The sequence below is a fragment of the Plecotus auritus genome (genome assembly GCF_963455305.1).
Source record: "Plecotus auritus genome assembly, chromosome: 11".
In the NCBI taxonomy this organism is placed as follows: domain Eukaryota; kingdom Metazoa; phylum Chordata; class Mammalia; order Chiroptera; family Vespertilionidae; genus Plecotus; species Plecotus auritus.
In genome coordinates, this window is record NC_137777.1 from 37,943,170 (window position 1) to 37,963,778 (window position 20,609).

The following is a 20,609-nucleotide window of genomic DNA, read 5'->3' on the forward strand; positions in this document are numbered from 1 at the left end:
GAAGTGGAGAGACAAGTAGCACTTAGTGCAGCATGGGGTACAGCTCCCTGAAGAAAGCAAATCACTCTCTCTTATCACAACCCGTCTCCCAGTATCAAATGTACCATCAGGAAAAGTCCACAGAACAATTTAGAGGTGCTTCCATGTAATCACTAGATTTTACTTAAATATCTCAAATATAGTCATTCATTTTAGTTCTCCCTCTATGTTACTAAATCCAGTTCCTGAAAACAGATTGTCTTTCAAGTATAGTTTTTTAAATATATTTTTATTGATTTCAGAGAGGAAGGGAGAGGGAGAGAGAGAGAAACATCAGTGATGAGGATCATTGATTGGCTTCTGCACCCCCCTCCGAACTAGTTTTTAGAGTATACAGGTACTCCTTGTCTTACATTACATTCTGATAAACCCATTATATGTTGAAAATATATAAGTTGAAAATGCATTGAATACACCTAATTGAATACATCATAGCTTAGACTAGCCTAGACCTTAAACGTGTTCAGAACACTTACATTAGCCTGTTGTTGGCAAAATCATCTTGGTGCCATAGAGAATATTATGCTGCATATTGCTAGCCTGGGGAAAGATCAAAATTCAAAGTATGGTTTCTACTGAATGCTTAGCTCTTTCACACCATTGTAAAGTTGAAAAATCCTAAGTCGAACCATTTAAGTCAGGGACCATTTGTATTTCTTAAGAATTTTTGTTTAGGATGATGGCTTTTTGATGCAATAACAACAAAAATAGTAATAGCTGAAGATTATGCTCTTTTCTATCAGGCATTCTACTATAAAATCATATGCAATCACATTTAATCCTGTAACAACAGTATGAGGTATAAATATTGTTCTTGTTCCTATTATACAAGTAAGGATTTAAATCTTAGAAAGGTTCAATGTCAGTTAGCTAATAAGTAGCAGAGGCAAGATACTTGAATAAAGTTTTCAAATTCTAAGAAACCTTTGTGCTTACCCTTTATTGCTAAACTGCTGTTGCATGAAAGTCAAAACACTTTGAAGATACTGGACAATTATTTGTTAGGAAAGTGTTCCAGTGTATTTTTTTAAGGGTGGGTTTGTTTGTTTTTTAGCATCAGAGTTTTGATGAAACTCAAGTAACAGATTAATCATTCCCCAGTTGCAAGGATTTCCAGTAATTCTTGTTTTGTTTTGTTTTGTTTTAATTAGCATGATTTTTTTTCAGTCACCAGTGTCATAGTGTTAATTTTTATTTCTTACTTGGTAGCGCAGGAGGAGTTGTACAAAGCGAATGCTCCCAGTTTTTGTAGTGAATCTGTTTAGAACCTAAAATAGTCTCTCTTTTTGGAGAATTTTTTTTGGGGAGATACGCTATCTGCTTTATTTTATTTTTATAATCATTGTATTTATGGATTTTAAAATACATATTTCTAATTATTTGTTTTTTTTATTGTAAATCAAGAAACAAATTAAGAAATGGCTCTTATCTATTCTTACATAACTGTATTGATAATTACATAGTCTGACATAAATAATCCTAATAGCTTATATCTCTCTTAACAGATTTTATCAGACAAAGAAGAGCAGGACTGAATGAATTCATTCAGAATTTAGTTAGGCATCCAGAGCTTTACAACCAGTAAGTAATTTTCATTGTGTTCTGAAGAGGCACTGAAACCAAACCTAAGACTATTGAATAAGTTACTGATGCAGATTTTATATGTTCTGTGGAATTTCATTGTGCTACACATGATGTGTGTGTATATTTGTAAAATCTTCCTCAAGCATTTCCTTCTGGTGTTTTGTTTTTTGGGGTTTTTTTTTTTTTTTTGTATTGTTAATCCTCACCCAAGGATATTTTCCATTGATTTTTAGAAAGAGTAGAAGGGAGAGATCAAGAGAGAGAGACATTGATGTGAGAAAGAAACATTGATTGGTTGCTTCCTGCATGCACAGGAACCAGAGCTGGGGATGGAACCTGCAATCAAGTTACATGCCCTTGACTGGAATCGAGCCTAGGACCCTTCAGTCCACAGGCCAACGCTCTATCCACTGAGCCAAACCAGCTAGGGCTCCCCTGGTATTCTTAACTCATTTTTTGACCATCAACTTAAGGTCTTAGTTACTTTCTTTCTGCCTTTTGCACTTGTATTGGTTTTGTAGATTAAACTTGAAAGGAATTTGTATAGTGCACAGTTAAAAGAGTTTGCTAATTGTTCAGTGTTATATTTATTCCTGCATTCAAATAGCATTTAATAAGTACTTGCTGTGTGCATTGGGAACATAAAGAGTGCTGAGTGTCATTCCTGTGTTCCAGAGGCATAGGCTTCCAGTCTAGTGGAAGAGACACATACAGTATATCAACAAGCAATTAAGCTAGGAAAGATTTATGATAGAGGTGTTAGAAGATAACAGAAAAATATGGCTAGCTCTTCTTGAAAAGGTCAAAGAAGGCTTCCTGGGACTTAAAGGACGTGCAGTCATTCAAGAAGAAAACACAGGAGAAACCAAGATGGCAGCATAGGTAAACACCTAAACTGCTGCCTCGCACAACAATATCAAAACTACAACTAAAAGACAAACGGACACCATCCAGAACCACAGGAAAGCTGGCTGAGTGGAAATTCTATAACTAGAAGGAAAGAAGAAAGCACATTGAGACTCAGAGGAGCTGCAAAAGGCTTAGGTACAGAGACTCGCACGCGGAGAGGACAAGCAGCTGTGTGCACAGGCGGCTGAGTGTGCGGCTGGCTTTCTAAAGCGGGAGGGAGACGGAAACTCCCGACTGCAGTGAACTCCAGTCCCGGGCGAGACCCTGGGAAACCAGAATCATTCAGGGGGAATCTGGACTGTCAGGAAAAGAGAGAGCACACTGAGACTCGGGAGCTATGGAAGGCAGAGGTCTCGAGGCACGCGGGCACGCAGAGAGGACTGACTGCTAAATGCATGGGCGGCTGAGTGCGCGGCTGGCTTTCTAAAGTGGGAGGGAGATGGAAGCTCCCGACTGTGCTGAACTCCAGTTCTGGGCAAGTTTCTGGGAACCCCGACTCATTCGGGGAGAAACTGGACTGTCTGGCAGCGGGCGAAACTCGAGGGCAGCTTTCTCGCAGAGGTGCTTGCAGCGATTACTGGGGACACTGAGACCCAGGGGCCTCTTAGGGCAGGGCTGACAGGACACCAAGGCTGTCTGCTCCGCCCTGAAACTCGGCCCCATCCAAGCTGAGCACAGAGGCTTTTGCAATTTTGCAAGTCTTGTCTCATAAGAGTGTCTCCAGCACAGAAGTTCTCCCAGCGTAGACACAGCTGATCCTCACAGCCTATTGGCCTGGAGGTCAATTCCTCCCAGTGATACCAACAACAATCAAGACTTAACTACAGGATTCTTTAAGAATATATTCCCGGGTCGGAGATCCAAGATGGCGGCGTAGGTAAACACCTAAACTGCTGCCTCACACAACAATTTCAAAACTACAACTAAAAGACAAAATGTCTATCACCCAGAACCACGGGAAAGCTGGCTGAGTGGAAGTTCTACAACTAGAAGGAAAGAGCAAACAGCATTGAGGGGTGCACAAGCGCTGAAAAGCTGAGGTACGGAGACACGCAAATCGGGCTGATGACGGGTGACTGGGAGCGCTGCTGTTTTCAACCTGAAGGGAGATAAGCTCCCAATTACTCTGAACTCCTTTCTGGGAGATGCGGGGGACCCAAACTCCTACGGGGAGAAGCTGGACTGTCTGCTGTGGGGTCGGAAAGTGAGGGAGGCTTGCTTGCAGGGCTGTGCGCAGGAACAATTGTTTATTGTGCTGGGGCGCGGGACGCGGTGACACGGTCAGAGACGCAGAGCTGCAGAGCTGGCTTACTGGCAGCCATCGCTGTTTGCCATGCCCTAGCCTAGTCATGCCCTGAGACCCCGCCTTGCACAATCTACGAACCCACCCAAGCTCCAAGCAGTGGCTTTAGCATATGAATGGCCTGCCCTATTGCAGCTTAACCTAGCAAACTTGCAGCCCGGGTCAGACAGCTCCAAAACCTCCAAACCCCAAGCAAAGAGGAGAAAACTGTAGTTCTTGCTGTAGCTCCTGCTGGGTGGCCTCAGACAGTAGCTGACCTGCACCCCATTGGAGATCCAGAAGCCAGTGTACCTAGTGGTCAGTGTGAGACACCAGATTTCAACTCCTCACATCCATAAGTGACACATTCAAGAGGCAGACTCAGTGAGCACCAAAGCCCCACTGAAACAAGTCCTGCACCATAAGCATGTCTCCAGCGCAGCAGTTCTTCCATAATAGACACAGCGGGTCCTCACAGCCAATTGGCCTGGAGGTCAGTTCCTCCCAGTGTACCAACAGCAATCAAGGCTTAACTACACCAAGACTTTGCACTCAGCCCACAAAGGGGTGTACCAAAGGCATCCACCTCAGGTGATTGGGGAGGCTGAGCTACTGGCCCCTATAGGTCACCTACCACGCAAAGCCACTCCATCAACACAAGGAAGCAGCAAAATGCGGAGACAAAGAAACATGTCACGAATGAGAGAAATGGAGGAAAGCAAACTAATGGATGACATAGAGTTCAGAACCACATTTATAAGGTTACTCAAGAATCTTCTAAAAACCGCCGAGAAACTTGATGAGACCTCCGAGGAGCTTAGTGAGACCTTCAAGGACCTTAATGAGAATGCCAAAAAAATGGAAAAGGACCAGTCAGAAATTAAGCATACACTGTCTGAAATAAAGAATATACAGAAACTCAACTGTAGATCAACGTACCTCAAGAATCAAACCAAAGATCTGCAATATGAGGAAACAGAAAACACCCAACCAGAAAAACAAAAAGAAAAAAATCCAAAAATATGAAGATAGTGTAAGGAGCCTCTGGGACAACTTTAAGCGTACCAACATCCGAATTTTTGGGGTGCCAGAAGAAGACAGAGAGCAAAATATTGAAAACCTATTAGAAGAAATAATGACAGAAAACTTTCCTTACCTGGTGAAAGAATAGACTTACAAGTTCAGGAAGCACACAGAACCCCATACAAGAGGAATCCAAAGAGGACCACACCAAGACACATCATAATTAAAATGCCAAGGGCAAAAGACAAAGAGAGAATCTTGAAAGCAGCAAGAGAAAAACGGTTAGTTACCTACAAGGGAGCACTCATACGACTGTCAGCTGATTTCTCGGCAGAAACTATGCAGGCCAGAAGTGAGTGGCAAGAAATATTCAAAGTGATGAACAGCAAGAACCTACAACCAAGATTACTCTACCCAGCAAAGCTATCATTCAGAGTTGAAGGTCAGATAAAGATCTTCACAGACAAGAAAAAGCTAAAGGAGTTCATCACCACCAAACCAGGATTACATGAAATGCTGAAGGGTGTTCTTTAAGAAGAGGAAGAAGAAGAAAAAGGTAAAAATAAAAGTTATGAACAACAAAATGACATCAAATACATACCTACCAACAAGTGAATCTAAAAATCAAGTGAATAAAAAATCTGAAGAACAGAATGGACTGGTGAATATAATAGAATCAGGGACATAGAAAGGGAGTGGACTGACAATTCTCAGGGGGGAGGGGGTGTGAAAGGTGCGGGAAGAGACTGGACAAAAAGCTTACACCTATGGATGAAGACAGTGGCGGGGGGTAAGGGCATAGGGTGGGGTGGGGAATCAGGTGGAGGGGAGCTATGGGGGGAAAAAAGAGGAACACCTGTAATAATCTGAACAATAAAGATTTATTAAAAAAAAAAAAGAAAAAAAAAAGACTTAACTACAACAAGGCTGAGAACACAGTCCACAAAGGGGTGCACCAAGAGTGTCCACCTCAGGTAACTGGGGAGGCTGAGCCACTGGGCCCTATAGGACACTAGCACACAAAGCTACTCTACCAACTCGGGGAAGCAGCGAAAATGCAGAGACAAAGAAACAGATCACAAATGAAAGAAATGGAGGAAAGCAAACAACTGGATATAGAGTTCAAAACCATGGTTAAAAGGTTTTTCAATAATTTTCTAGAAAAGGTTGATAAATTTAATGAGACCCTCGAGGATATGAAAAAGGACCAACTAGAAATTAAACATACACTGACTGAAATAAAAAATATTATACAGAGACCCAACAGCAGACTAGAGGACCACAAGAATAAATTCAAAGATTTGAAATACAAAGAAGCAAAAAATAAAAGAAAAAATAATTCAAAAATTTGAAGATAGTGTAAGGAGCCTCTGGGACAACCTCAAGCATACCAACATCGGAATTATGGGGGTGCCAGAAGATGAGAGAGAGCAAGATATTGAAAATCTATTTGAAGAAATAATGACCAAAAACTTCCCCCACCTGGTGAAAGAAATAGACTTACAAGTCCAGGAAGCGCAAAGAAACCCAAACAGAAGGAATCCAAAGAGGACCACACCAAGACACACCATAATTAAAATGCCAAGAGCAAAAGACCAAGAGAATATTAAAAGCAGCAAGAGAAAAACAATTATCTACAATGGAGCACCCATATGATTGTCAGCTGATTTCTCAACAGAAACTATGCAGGCCAGAAGGGAGTGGCAACAAATACTCAAAGTGATGAATAGCAAGAATCTACAACCAAGATTACTCTACCCAGCAAAGCTATCATTCAGAATTGAAGGGCAGATAAAGAGCTTCACAGGCAAGAAAAAGCTAAAGGAGTTCATCACCACCAAATCAGTATTATATGAAATGCTGAAAGGTATTCTTTAAGAAGAGGAAGAAGAAGAAAAAGGTAAAGACCAACAAATACATGTCTGTCAACAAGGGAATCTAAAAATCAAGTGAATAAAAAATCTGATGAACAGAATAAACTGGTGAATATAATAGAATCAGGGGCATAGAAAGGGAATGGACTGACAATTCTCGGGGGGAACAGTGTGTGGGGGATGCGGGAAGGGACTGGACAAAAATCATACACCTATGGATGAGGACAGTGTGGGGGGAGGTAAGGGCAGAGGGTGGGGTGGAAACCAGGTGGAGGGGAGCTATGGGTGGAAAAAAGAGGAACAATTGTAATAATCTGAAAAATAAAGATTTATTAAATTAAAAAATAAACAAAAACAAACAAAAAGAAAACACAGAGAGAGCATTACAGGCGAAGGGAGCAGTGCGTGTAGGAGTCTACAAAAAGCCTGAAGTGTTCAGGACACTTAAGTATGACTGGAACACCGAGTAGATTTTCATTAAGGAGATAAGGCCTCTGAAGAAGTTGGCAAGGCTCAGGCCCACGTGCCACCACTCTTGTTCTCTTCCATCCAGAGGCCTCCAGCCGTTCTCAACACAGCATTCCAGGCAGCCACCAGCATGGTGCTTTCACAGCCTGTGTGTGTGTCTTGTGCTAATGAGTTTAAACTCCTTCTATAGACCCGCAGCTGCCCATGGAGGCAGAACGGGTGTGTCCTGTCAGAAATACCCAGGAACAGGGTTTGAGATACGTTTCATTTTGAGTCCGGTAATTTCTTCATGGGTATTCATCATGTTTATTGTGATTTGTAATTTACATGTATGTTACTTGTCTGTGTAAAGTATTATATTCTAAGAAATAAAGAGAACAAAGTGTTTGTGGAGCTGCTTCACAGCTTACCTTTCTACGTAGATGTAAGTAAGGGTTGCGTTTTGGACAGTGATGCAGACACCACACTCTTGAAGATCACAGCACTGAAGGACTGTATTTTTAGCAATTGTTCTAAAAGCAATGATTTTTTTTACATTACCTTTTGTATAGTTCTTTACAGTTTACAGTAGGTTTCTACCATTCTGAGCAGGTTCTCTGACCTCCTTTTTTGACTCACTTAATGTAACTTACTAAGTAGAATTCTTAAACTGAACCTCATCTAACCCAGGTTTTCTGCCCATGCTCTGGATTTCCCCTGACACTCACAAGGGACAGGGTCAGGGGGGTCCAGTAGCTGCAGTAGCCCGGAGGTTAGCCAGTGCACTGAAGAGCAGCTACCTTTTCATTCAGGGCTTCAGCAGGTGACCGAGGGGCACAAAATTGAGGAGGAACCTTGAACTCAGGGTTCCTGTATCTGGTGTATTCCTCAGCAAATAACCTTTTATTGTTTTGCTATTTGTATAATTATTTTTTAAACATTGTGGCTTGTTTGAAATGTAATTCATACATCGAGATATCTTAAAATTGCTCCTTCATTTCAGAGAGAGCCTCACATGGACTAAGAATGGAATAAATGGTGGTGGAGGTGATTATTTTTCCTAGTATTTTGGACAGTGTTACTCAGAACCTCTAACATTAGATACTAAATTATAAATATTCTGTCTGGATCTAGAAGAGTAGTATTATAAAGATGGGATATTTGATATTATAATTCAACTAAAAGCAATTTGATTGTTGTTCTTTTTTTTTTTTAAATATATTTTATTGATTTTCACAGAGAGGAAGGGAGAGGGATAGAGAGTTAGAAACATCGATGAGAGAGAAACATCGATCGGCTGCCTCCTGCACACCTCCTACTGGGGATGCGCCCGCAACCAAGGTACATGCCCTTGACCGGAATCGAACCTGGGACCTTTCAGTCCGCAGGCCGACGCTCTATCCACTGAGCCAAACCGGTTTCGGCTTGATTGTTGTTCTTAATATGTTTTTTATTGATTTTTTTTTTTAAAAAAAAGGAGAGAGGAAGGGAGATGGAGAGATAGAAATATTGATGAGAGAGAAACATCATCGATCGGCTGCCTCCTGCATGCCCCCTACTGGGGATCAAGCCCGCAACCTGGGCATGTGCCTGACCAGGGATTGAACTGTGACCCTTTGGTTCCTGGATGGACGCTCAACCACTGAGCCACACCAGCTGGGCACAGTTTGATTGTTTTATCCTATATAAATTATATATTAACATTATCCTATATAATAAAACTATTATATGCAAATTGTTTGACTGGGCGTTTGGCCGGGAGTTCGACCGCTCACTGTGATGTGCGCTGACCACCAGGGGGTGGTGCAGAACATGGTGGGCATCGGTGACGCGGCACTGGCAGCGGGCGGCAGTGGAGGTGCTGCCGGCCCCGATGGGCCCAATGAGAGTGGGACTGCAGCGGGATGGTGGAGCAGGTGAGTGGGCGGTGCCAGGTCAAGGCGGGTTTGAGCAGGGGCCCAATCGCCCCACAGATTACAATGGGCTGGGAGGGTGCCATCCAGCACCCAGGCACTGAGGGAGCCGGGCAGGGGGTCCGTCCCTGACCGATTGTCCCACAGATGGCGGCCAGCGGCCAGCAGGCTCTGATAGCTCAATTGGGGCTGGGCCCGGGCAGGGACGGGGATCTGGGGGTGGGTGGCAGCGACCAACCTCCTGCAGCGCTCAGGTCGGGGGCTGTGACCTCTCACCGGCTATCTGCAGGTGAGGGTGACGGGGACAGAGGTGCGGTGAGAATGCAGGGTGTCCACCGAGCTCACTCTCACTCCCCCTGCTACCCTCCCCCGGGACGCCAGGTCTCCTATGCCAGGGAAACCCTCATGCTCAGGTGCTGGGCACCCTTGCACCCTCTTCCTGGTGAGCCAGGCCGCAGCCACTGGGACCGCAGGGGCTGGTCGGGCTTCCCGTGGGTTCGCGCAGGAGCCTGTCTGTCAGGCCTGCCAGGAAAGAGTGTGCTGCCTGCCCGGCTTCCATGCAGCGCTACTGGGCGGCCCAGAGGCCCACGCTGCGCGCCGGCCCACAGAGTCTGGTTGTACTCACCGCATCTCCGCGTGGCGATTCGGGTGCCGTGATTTAGGCGGAGGGGACGTGTGGGGGTCCGGGGGCCCAGGTGCTGCCTAGGGCCCAGAGGTCAACTGGGACCTGCCCTTCCACACCAGATGCTCGTGCTTCAGTCGCCAGCCTGGTCTAGGGACTGCACCTGTGCATGAATTTCATGCACCGGGCCTCTAGTTTTATATAATACACAATTCTTAAGTTTACAACCCAATGGATTTTTACATACATATACACTTTGTAACGACCATCATTCTATTTAGGATATAGGGCCTTTCCAGCGCCTCAAAAATAGCTCAAGTTGTTGTTTTTTAAAACTTAATTTTAACTGACATTTTTCTTTTTAATAAAAAGTGAGATTTCATATATTCCAGATCTTATCTATTGTTAATGGAACTTTGTTAATGTTCACAATCTTCATTTGAACATCAAACTATTTATAAAATAGTACAGATTTAAGAGAGCAAGAAGCCATTCAGCAAGTGCATCTTGAACTAGATCTAATGTGGTTATTATTAGTGTGTGAAATGAGCTTTAGAAAGTGCTTTACTTCAATAGAGAAAAGTTTATTTTTAAAACAACTTTATTAAAATTGATTTTTAAAATAACTAAAAAATTGGTATATGTTAGTATTTCCCTGATAAAAATTGGTTTTCTGAGCATATTGACAGTGCTTGATGTGTTACAAAGTAAAACTGACAAATTTGGCTAATAAAAATCGTTTGAATCTCCCAAATCACAAGTGAAATTAAAAATTTTAAAAATATAAAAAGCTTCCCATGGCCCTAGCTGGTTTGGTTTAGTGGAGAGAGTGTCGGCCCTCAGACTGAAGGGTCCCGGGTTTGATTGTGGTCAAGAGCACATACCTCGGTTGTAGGTTCGATCCCTGGCCCTAGTCCGGGAGCATGTGGGAGGCAACCAATCGATGTGTCTCTCTCACATCAATGTTTCTCTCTCTTTTGTGTTTCCTTCTTCTTTCCACTCTCTAATAATCAATGGAAAAATATTCTCAGGTGAGGATTAACAACAACAACAAAAAGTTTCCCATGATAAAGGACAATAAATAAATATACTTAACGTGGAAATAGCTCATGCAGATAATTCACACTTAAGACACCAAATGAAAAATGGAGAAAGCACATTGATTTACAAAAGAGGAGCTACAAATGGCTGATTAGTCACCCAAAATAACTGAACATTTCCTTCCCTATTTAAGAAATGCAAATGGAAGCAGAAAGACCTTATTGTAGCTTTATTGTAGTATATAGCACATACAGGAAAGAGCAGAAATCATGACTGTACAGCTTACTAAATTATGTAAAAGGGAATACATCTGAGTTGCCACCCCCCAGGCCAAGCAATAGAACGTTACCAGCACTCCTGAAGCCCCTCACATATCTCCTCTCCACCTCTCTTCTAACCCAGAGGTAATCATTCTCCAGATTTTTTAGCAGCAGAGATTAATGTGTTCTGATTTTCAACTTTATGCAAATGGGATCATACAATACATACTCTTTATCTGGCTTATTTTCAACAATGTGAGAGTCACTATGTTGTCACATAAAGCTGTGGTTTGTTCTGTTTCCATAGCTGTATATATCCCATTGTGTGAATAGACCATAGTTTATCCATTCTACCACTGATGGACATGTGAATTGTTTCCGTTTTCTGACTATGATGAATAATATTGCCATTAACATATATTTTGGGGCACATGTGCAAACATTTCTGATGTCTCTTGAAATAGAAATCCTAGGTTGTAGAGTATATACAGGATTCAGCAAAAGTGGGTTTAATTCGTATGGAAAATGATACAATAATTCTATATAATAAAAGGCTAATATGCAAATTGTCCCCTCGGGAGTTTGACCGACCAGGAGTTCAACAGCTCACTATGACATGCGCTGACCATCAGGGCAGCGAGAAACAAAGGAAGGCCCTGATCGGCCCTGATCACCGGCCAGGCCTAGGGACCCTACCCATGCATGAATTTTGTGCACTGGGCCCTAGTTAATAAATAATTGTACAAGAATAAACTCTGTTCTGCACACTCACAGCTGTAAGTCTATTTTTGCACCACTGTATTTAAACTTGCCAAGAGAGTAGATCTCAAAGGTTCTCGTCACAAGAAAAAAAATTGTAACTGTGTCTAGTGATGGATGTTCATTGGACTTATTGTGATCATTTTACAATACATACAAATATCAGGTATATCTCAAGAAGAAAAAAAGAACAATTTGGTAGATGGTGCCTCTGATACAGAGATTGAATCATTGCTCGGGATTGTCATTCATCCACACAAAGCCCCTCTTTTATTTTAGTTCATTTTTTTCTCTTCATCATTGATCTTCACTCCCAATTCTTCATTCCACTATTGATACCCACTTTAATGTGTTTGTTATATGTCTTTGGATATCTGTTTACTGACTGTTGCTTTGTGTTCCTAAGTATTTAATATACGTATACACATAAATGGTACTGTGCTGTAGTTCCTTATTTCTGCCTGCTGTAGGCAATTTCTATGCTTGCCTACTCATTTCTCTAGTGGTAGATGGCTGTTTTGCTTCTGATTCACTGCTGTAAGGAGTGTTGCAATGAGTATCCTAGTTACATGCCTTTCACTGAACCTGTGCATAATTTTTTTCTGTAGTTTGTTCCTAGAACTGGAATTTCTAGGTCAGGGAAATGCATACACAGTCTCACCAAGTCCTGCCAGATTGCTTTTCAGAAAACTTGCCTCATTTTACATTCTCACCAGCGATACCTGAGGATGTCTCTTTCCCTATATGCCTACCAACTTTTGATATTATCTATCTTTCTAATTTTTGCCATTTAATGGGCATAAAGTGGCATCTCATTATTTTAATTTGTATTTCTTGTACTATTAGTGAAGTTAGGCATCTTGATAAATTTTCTTACCGTTTGGGTTTTGTCTTCTATGAACTGACTATTTATGCCTTTGCCCATGTTGGATTCTCTATTTTTTTTAAAATAATTTGCTTATTCCTTTTATAATAATGAATATTAATAGATTTTGTTTGGCTTTATTACTATAAATATTATTATAATTATTTTCATTTTAAAAGGGAGAAAAGCTGTAGAAATACTTTCAAAGTCATAATAAAGTTAATTTTTGTTTTCAGTCCAGATGTCAGAGCGTTCCTTCAAATGGACAGTCCGAAACACCAGTCAGATCCATCTGAAGATGAAGATGAAAGAAGTACTGAGAAGGTAGTTAAAAGGGAATGTATTTTTTAACAGAAAAAAATACCATTCCCCAAAGATGAAATTATTGGCAACTTTAGGACATATAGTTAAAACAAAGTCATTTTATCCATTGTAAATTTTCTGTTCTGTAGAATATATAAAAACAAATGTACATACTTCTTACTGATCACTATTATAAAATTTATAAATGAGCACATTTTATAATAAAAAGTAATACATGTTAATTAAACAGTTTTGAAAATAGTAAGAAGGGAAGTATTACCCATATTATCAGACCCAAGTAATTTTTAACACTTTAGTGGTTTTTCTTTCTAATCTTCTCTTAACATATAGTGATTTTTCAGAATTATCTAATTCTAATTATATAGTGTATACAGTTTTGTATTCCACTCTCTTCACTTTACATCTTATTTTTTTGGTCACTGTATGCCTGCATCTTCATCACTATACTTGAATAGGATATTTTAATTTTTATTTATTTTTATTTTATTTTTTAAATATATTTTTATTGATTTCAGAGAGGAAGGGAGAGGGAAAGAGAAATAGAAACATCAATGATGAAAGAGAATCATTGATTGGCTGCCTCCTGCACACCCCCTACTGGATATTGGGCCCGAAACCCAGGCATGTGCCCTGACCAGGAATTGAACCATGACCTCCTGGTTCATAGGTCAGTGCTCAATCATTGAGCCACACTGGCTGGGCGGATATTTTTATTTTTTAAAGTAAATTACGATAAATTTAATAAGCTCATGCCTTATTACGAAGCTATTTTTTTTTAAATATATTTCATTGATATTTTACAGAGAGGAAGGGAGAGGGATAGAGAGCTAGAAACATCGATGAGAGAGAGAAACATCGATCAGCTGCCTCCTGCACATCTCCCACTGGGGATGTGCCTGCAACCAAGGTACATGCCCTTGACCGGAATCGAACCCGGGACCCTTCAGTCCGCAGGCCGACGCTCTATCCACTGAGCCAAACTGGTTTCGGCACGAAGCTATTTTCTTCACTTACTTTAAAAATTATCTGGGAAAGGTGAATTATAATAATTTAACTCAACGGATTATTAGTTAGCAATTCAAATTATAATTACAAGTGTTATAAATACGATAATACCTTTATAATTCAAAATTGATTATTAAAATATATACATGCAAATCAGAGGTTTTGGGTTGAAGGGCATTTTTGTTTTTATAATGTCTTTTAATTATGTCATGGTTCTCTTTTTGTAACTTAAAAGATAATATTATGAGTTGGAACATGACAGCTAAAACCTTCATTTGATAATAGTTGTATTCCTTTTTTGCAACTGCTGGAAAGTAGTAATGTTTCTCTGAGGCCCCAAGGGGATTCTCAGTTAAGAGGACAGGTTTAACTTTTCCTTCTGTGACATGGTTGCTCCTAGGACAGCGTAAAAGAATATTTTTATCTTATACTTCAGTGACTAATCCGAAGAGAAACTGGAAAGCATTTGTAACAAATGAGGTAGAAGGAATAGTGTCTATAGAAAAAGCTCATATAAGTGGATTTTTCAAAAGAATGATATTTAAGATCCCAGTAGATAAAAGAAAAAGGAACATGAAGAAATACTGTTTGTAAATAACTGTATGGAAAAATGTTCAGCCTTGATACCAATAGAAGACTAAATTTTTAAATGAGATTTTTTTTTCTCTCCACCAAGTTAACTAAAATGTAACATAAATAAAATACTGTAGGACTGAGGGGGTAAGGTACAATGGGCACCCTTGGGCATTACTGGTGTCATAAATTCATGCAACTCTTTTGGAAAGCAATTTGGCAATATGAATCATACATAAATATTCATGTCCTTTGGGAGTTGAGGCAAATGAAATAATCCTTCCTATGGAAAAAAGACAAAGATGTTCGGTTTAGTATGATTTATAATGAAAAAGTAAAATCACGTTAAACATTCATCGATCAAATAGTATGTCTCTATACATTGTACGTTTAAAAAATATTTTTGAAGATGTATTTTAAGTTTTGACATACTATTAGATGAAATCAGGGTATAACATTTTATCTGTATATTCACACAGTGTGATTACAGCCAGTTTTGAAAAGTTATGCAGACTACAGTATATGAAATTACTGTTAAAATTTTACAAAATTATCTGTTGGTAAAGTTATGGATTTTTTTTTAAAAAGAAGTCTTCCTAGTTCTTTCCATATTTTCCAACTACGAGTATATATTATTAATTGAAAAAGATGAAAATGTTTAAAAATATTTTAAAGGACAAAAATCTGTATAACCATGGTTTTCCATGTTTTACTTGCTAATCATGTTGAGAGTATGTAGATTTAAGTCAATTAGAGAATGTCTTACCTTGCTATAATAGACAGTTGGTTTTGAAAGAACCAAACTGAGCCCTCAGTTGGTTGGGTGTTGTCCTGTGCACCGAAAGGTTGCTAGTTCAATTCCCTGTCAGGGCACATGCCTGGTTGTGGGCTGGGTCCCTGGTAGGGGCATGCAGGAGGCAGCTGGTCAGTATTTCGCTCTCACATCAATGTTTCACTCTCTCTCTCTCCTTTCCTCTCTCTCTCTCTAAAAAAAGAAAAGAAAAGAATAAAAGAAAGAACCAACTGAAAGATTCCTGGCTCCTGGCTTCTATTCTGTCACTATTAGCTTTAGATCTGAATTTACTTTCTTTTTTCTTTTTTCATCCAGAAAATCTGAAACTTAGACTAGGATATCTTGCAGTTTTAAAATACTGATAAAAAGAATCTCTTTTAAAAAGGGAACATGGTTGCGGGCACATACCCAGTAGGGGGTGTGCAGGAGGCAGCTGATCAATGTTTCTCTCTCATTGATGTTTCTAACTCTTTATCCCTCTCCATTCCTCTCTATAAAAAATCAATTAAAATATATTTTTTAAAAAATGGAACAAGCAATACTTGTCTTGTACTTGTAATTACTTATTAATAGTTACAAGTTAGGACTTTTTAAGTCGATAACTCTATGAAGTTAATAGCCAGATAATATCTTAGAAGGCATATGGACTTACCCCTTATTTATAGAGAGAAAAATAGAGGTCAAGAGAAGTAAAGAAACATGTTCTTGATTAGTGTTCACTCTGTTAATAAATTATACCTCACCTTCAGTTTAGTGATTAGAAGTAATATTTAAAAATAGCTGGGAGGGGGAGCTGGGGGATTGAGGAGGGGAAAAAAGAGAGAACTCATTTATGCAGGCAACAGTGTAGTCATTGCAGAGAGGCGAGGGGTGGGTGGAGGTGGAGGAGGGTGGAGGGGGATAAATGGTGTTGGTTAAAAAAAAAATAGTAGGTAGAGTTAAAAGTTACCTAATTATGTACTCCAGTAATTTTCATTATTATTTCAGAAATGTGCTCTACTGGAAAAACTATTGCCAAATAATAAAATCTTACTACATGTTAATGTAATTCAGAGGACAAGTTGTTCATGTTATTATTTAATCCACGCTTACTGAATTCACTTCCCTCATCTAATCAAAAAAAATTTATTGCCGAAACCGGTTTGGCTCAGTGGATAGAGCGTTGGCCTGCGGACTGAAGGGTCCCAGGTTCGATTCCGGTCAGGGGCATGTGCCTTGGTTGCGGGCACATCCCCAGTGGGGGGCGTGCAGGAGGCAGCTGATGGATGTTTCTCTCTCATCGATGTTTCTGACTCTCTATCCCTCTCCCTTCCTCTCTGTAAAAAATCAATAAAATATATTTAAAAAAAAGAAAAATTTATTGAATGGAAACATGATCCAATTCTCTGCATATCATTAAAAGAATAAGTGTATTGAAATTACAATTTAGTTTGGATTATGTTATCATATTCTATGGAACACTATTATAATATGTAAACATAATCACAGTATTAAGTCAGATTATTATGCTCTACACCTTAAACTAAATTTATACAGTGCTGCTTGCCAATTATATCTCAATAAAACTGGGGAGGGGAGATTACTCTATGTTATAATTATGCCACAATAAGGTAATTCTCATTTCATGAACCATTTTCTTTTATCTTGTGCTGGACTATTATGGTTCCCTATTTTTTTGTGTTCTGGGGATTGACCTTTTTTTGGGGGGGTGGGATTGACCTTTTATTACAGAAAGATTTTTCACATAAAGGTATTGTTAGGAAATTAATTTGATTTGTAACTAAAAACTGGTGCCAGTGTTGTTGTTTCATAAGAAACATTATTATACATCAGAACTTTTGTCCTTTATTTTTAAAAATAGCTTATATTCTGGAGATTGTCCCTAAGTTTCAAATGAATTTAAGTGAAATGTATATGATATTTGTCTCTAATATGAAATTGCTTAGATAAAATTCATTGGTCATGATTAACTTAAGTTTTTAAAAGCTTATTTCATATCTAGAGCTTATATGGAAAATCTTCAATAATAATAAAAGCGTAGTATGCTAATTAGACCGGACGTCCTCCTGGATGACCTTCAGGACAAAGCCGGGCTGTGAGGGAAGCCTGGGTCCCGGGTGCCAGAGGGAAGCTGGTGCCAGCAGCCGGGGGAAGGAAGGCCTACTCTAGCACGAATTTCATGCATCGGGCCTCTAGTAATTAGATAAGCCTCTAGTAAAAGTATCCATCTTTATTGGAAAACTTGAAAACCAAAAGCCATTTTTAATCAGGTTATTTTTTTAAAATCTTTATTGTTGATAGTATTACCGGTGTCCCCTTTGTTTTCTTTTCTTTTCCCCACTGACCCCTTCCACCCTGCACCCGCCCCTCCCAGGCCTTCACCAGACTCTTGTTTGTGTCCATGAGCCATGCATCTATGCATATAAGTTCACCGGATAATCTCCTCCCCCCGCAAACAGGTCTTTAAATGTGAAAACGATCCCTCTTAAATTGTGGTTTCAATGCCCACCTCTTCCATGGAGCTTTCCCCAGTTTACTTCCATTCTTTTTCCACTTTGGGCTTGATTTCTGCCTTACCCTTTTCCTTATCACTGCTCTTAAAATATATCATAAAAATGATTATGATGTTTCCAAATAAGTCTGTATGTTTATTTAGGATTAGGGCTTTAGGTTTCTTTAACATGGCATTACATCAAATATCTGGTGCAGTTAGGAAAACATTCATTGACCGTTGAAGCTCCATTATGAACTTTAATGTGTTTTTTTCCCCCCACTTCAACAGCTACACTCTACCTCACAGAACATCAACCTGGGACCGTCTGGAAATCCTCAGTAGGTTTGATTTGTTTCAAACAATCCTTTAAATTTTAGGAGGATCTTTTTTTTATGTGAATGTTCAGATATAATTTGACCAGTTTAATTGGAAGGCTGTGAGATATAACCATAGCTACAGTGCATATAATACTGTCCTATGCTTGCCTAATTTATTGCTCTAGCTTTACGTTGCTTTAATAGAGCTCTGAGGCATTTTTAACACACAAATTATTGATCTGGTTCTATTTTACTTTTGTTACTTCCTTCTCTCTGTCTTTTTCTCACTCTCTCTCTCTTTCTGTGTGTGTGCGTGTGCATGTAAAATCAGTAGACTGTATTTCCCAGGGGACCATAAGTCCTGGGGGTACTTGGGAAGTGTTTGACAGAAGCATCCATGCAGGCCTAATTGGTATTCTCCTAGTACTCAGTGTCATTGGTGCAACCCTGGTTGTTAGCCAGCTTGTTCCAGAGTACTCATGACACATATTAGTTTATTAAAGGCTGCGAAACATTCTTTATGCAGTTGCTCCCATATTTAATTGACCCTGGGAGGAACATTTTGAGGAACACCAGGAGTGGTAAATATAGACTCTATCTTGAGTGTCAACTGTAGCAATTCATTGGAAGGGAATGCCCAGAACACCGAGTACAAAGGATTCCGAAGCCACTTCTTGGCTCAGTTTGAGGAGTGCCCTGAACAGTTCAGTAATGTCTGCCTGGGTTAGAGAAGGACTGTTGCTATCCTTTCTTATAATTGTTTTTACAGCCTTACTGGACTAATTCTAAAGTATTCTATCTTCTATCCCAGGATACTACGCTTCCCTCACCCTTTTGGTCCTCTTAAACAGTGAGTATAGACAGATAAGAGACATGGTCCAAGGATTGGGTCATGGGACACTTCAGCATTACAGGGAGGTCAGGGAGGAGCCAGTAAGGGACACTAAAGAAAGAGTAAGTGGTAAGAAAGGAGGAAAACAAGGAATGCAGTGTCACACAATCAGGTGAAGAAAGTTTCTCGAGGAGGGAGGGAGTCATTGACTCAGTTAATATTGCGAATAGGGCAAGTAAGGTGAAGATTGAGAATCGACCACTGGCTTCGATCAGTCACTGGTGACTGTTACGAGCAGTGTGGTGGGCACAGAGACCCCGACAGGAAAGGGTTCAAGACAGAACTAGAGGAGAGGACAGCAGGTATGGACAATGAGTTCAAACCACTTACTTGAGGAGTTTTTGCTGCAAAGGAAAGCACAGAAATGGGGTGGTAACTAGAAGAGGAAGTTTGGCTTTGAGCATTTTACTGCCATCATAACACGGAGTTGGTCAGTCAGCACCAGCAGTTCACAGTGGGGCCTCAGTTAGGGTGTTTAACATGAGGGATTTGCATGTTTTTTCACTATTATATTTGTTTAAAAAATTATTTCAGTATCTCGGCATATCATTAAAGAACAAAATAACGTTCTAGTCCAAAGAGCACGTTCTTGAAGAAGAAAAACATCTAAGCTTAGTTAAGTATTTATTTCCCTAACCTTCACCTGTTATTATTTAACCTAGACTTGGTGTTACTCTCATGTTTGAATATACTATTTCTTTCAATGATGAATTGAAGGAAATTTAGACTCTTAACTAGAGTCATTCCCCTTTCCTTAGTACAGCTTGGCAGTTCAGACTGTGTTGAAGGAAACAGCTCTGCTGGCTGCTTACACTCAACTTTCTGCTACCCTGTGCTTTTGCCTACATTCAGCCAACGCTCTTTTTACTGACAGGATAGTAGAAATAGGACAATATGAGAATTCCCTCTGGCTTCTCTACTCCTGGCTTTCCTACATTACCACTTTGGAGAATAAGCAGAAAGAGATCTTTATCTGTAAAGCATAGTAAGTGATATGTATGCAAAGCACTGTGATGACTTTTTTTCTCCATCAGAAATTTTTCTTAGTGACTTTACTAGGTGTTTCGGCTATTAACTTCCTTTTCAGAAGAATTACCAAACTGGAGAGTCCTTGGAATGTATTACTAATTTATACAGTTATTTATTTTCTTCATTAACAACGTTGGTGTGGTTTATAGTTAATAAAATTGGCTTAGACAGAAGCTACATTGAGTTCAAAGCTATATGTATCATTTTCTTCTAATGAGGCTATTGATGTTTCTTTTAAGCAGAACTTAACAAGGCATAATGTTATAAAATACCAAATCAGAAAATAGGTATTATTACTTATTATTGCCTAATTTGTATTAAACATGAGTTACCACTGGTGTGAAAGTGAAGTCATCATGCTGAAGTGTTTTGTACCCAACATTTACTTATCAAAGAGTGTGCTGAGAAATGTTTAAAAGTTAACATTTGTCCAATTTCTAGGAGGCTCATTCTTGTCGTTCATTTATTTCAGTGCTAAACCAACAGACTTTGATTTCTTAAAAGTTATTGGAAAAGGCAGCTTTGGCAAGGTAAGAGTGTGTTTATTTTCTCCTTCAGTAAATA

General features: G+C 39.7%; 1 protein-coding gene across 2 annotated transcripts in view; it reads left to right on the forward strand.

Moving 5' to 3' along the window:
* The window catches only part of LOC308236719 (serine/threonine-protein kinase Sgk3), a 126,587-nt gene that overhangs the window by 78,657 nt on the left and 27,321 nt on the right, over nucleotides 1-20,609 (forward strand). For both annotated transcript variants that reach the window (XM_080646667.1, XM_080646668.1), the window contains exons 5-8: nucleotides 1,545-1,620; nucleotides 12,855-12,942; nucleotides 18,096-18,145; nucleotides 20,518-20,575. In XM_080646667.1, the coding sequence (XP_080502793.1) occupies nucleotides 1,545-1,620; nucleotides 12,855-12,942; nucleotides 18,096-18,145; nucleotides 20,518-20,575 (272 nt within the window). The remainder of the gene's footprint in view (nucleotides 1-1,544; nucleotides 1,621-12,854; nucleotides 12,943-18,095; nucleotides 18,146-20,517; nucleotides 20,576-20,609) is intronic.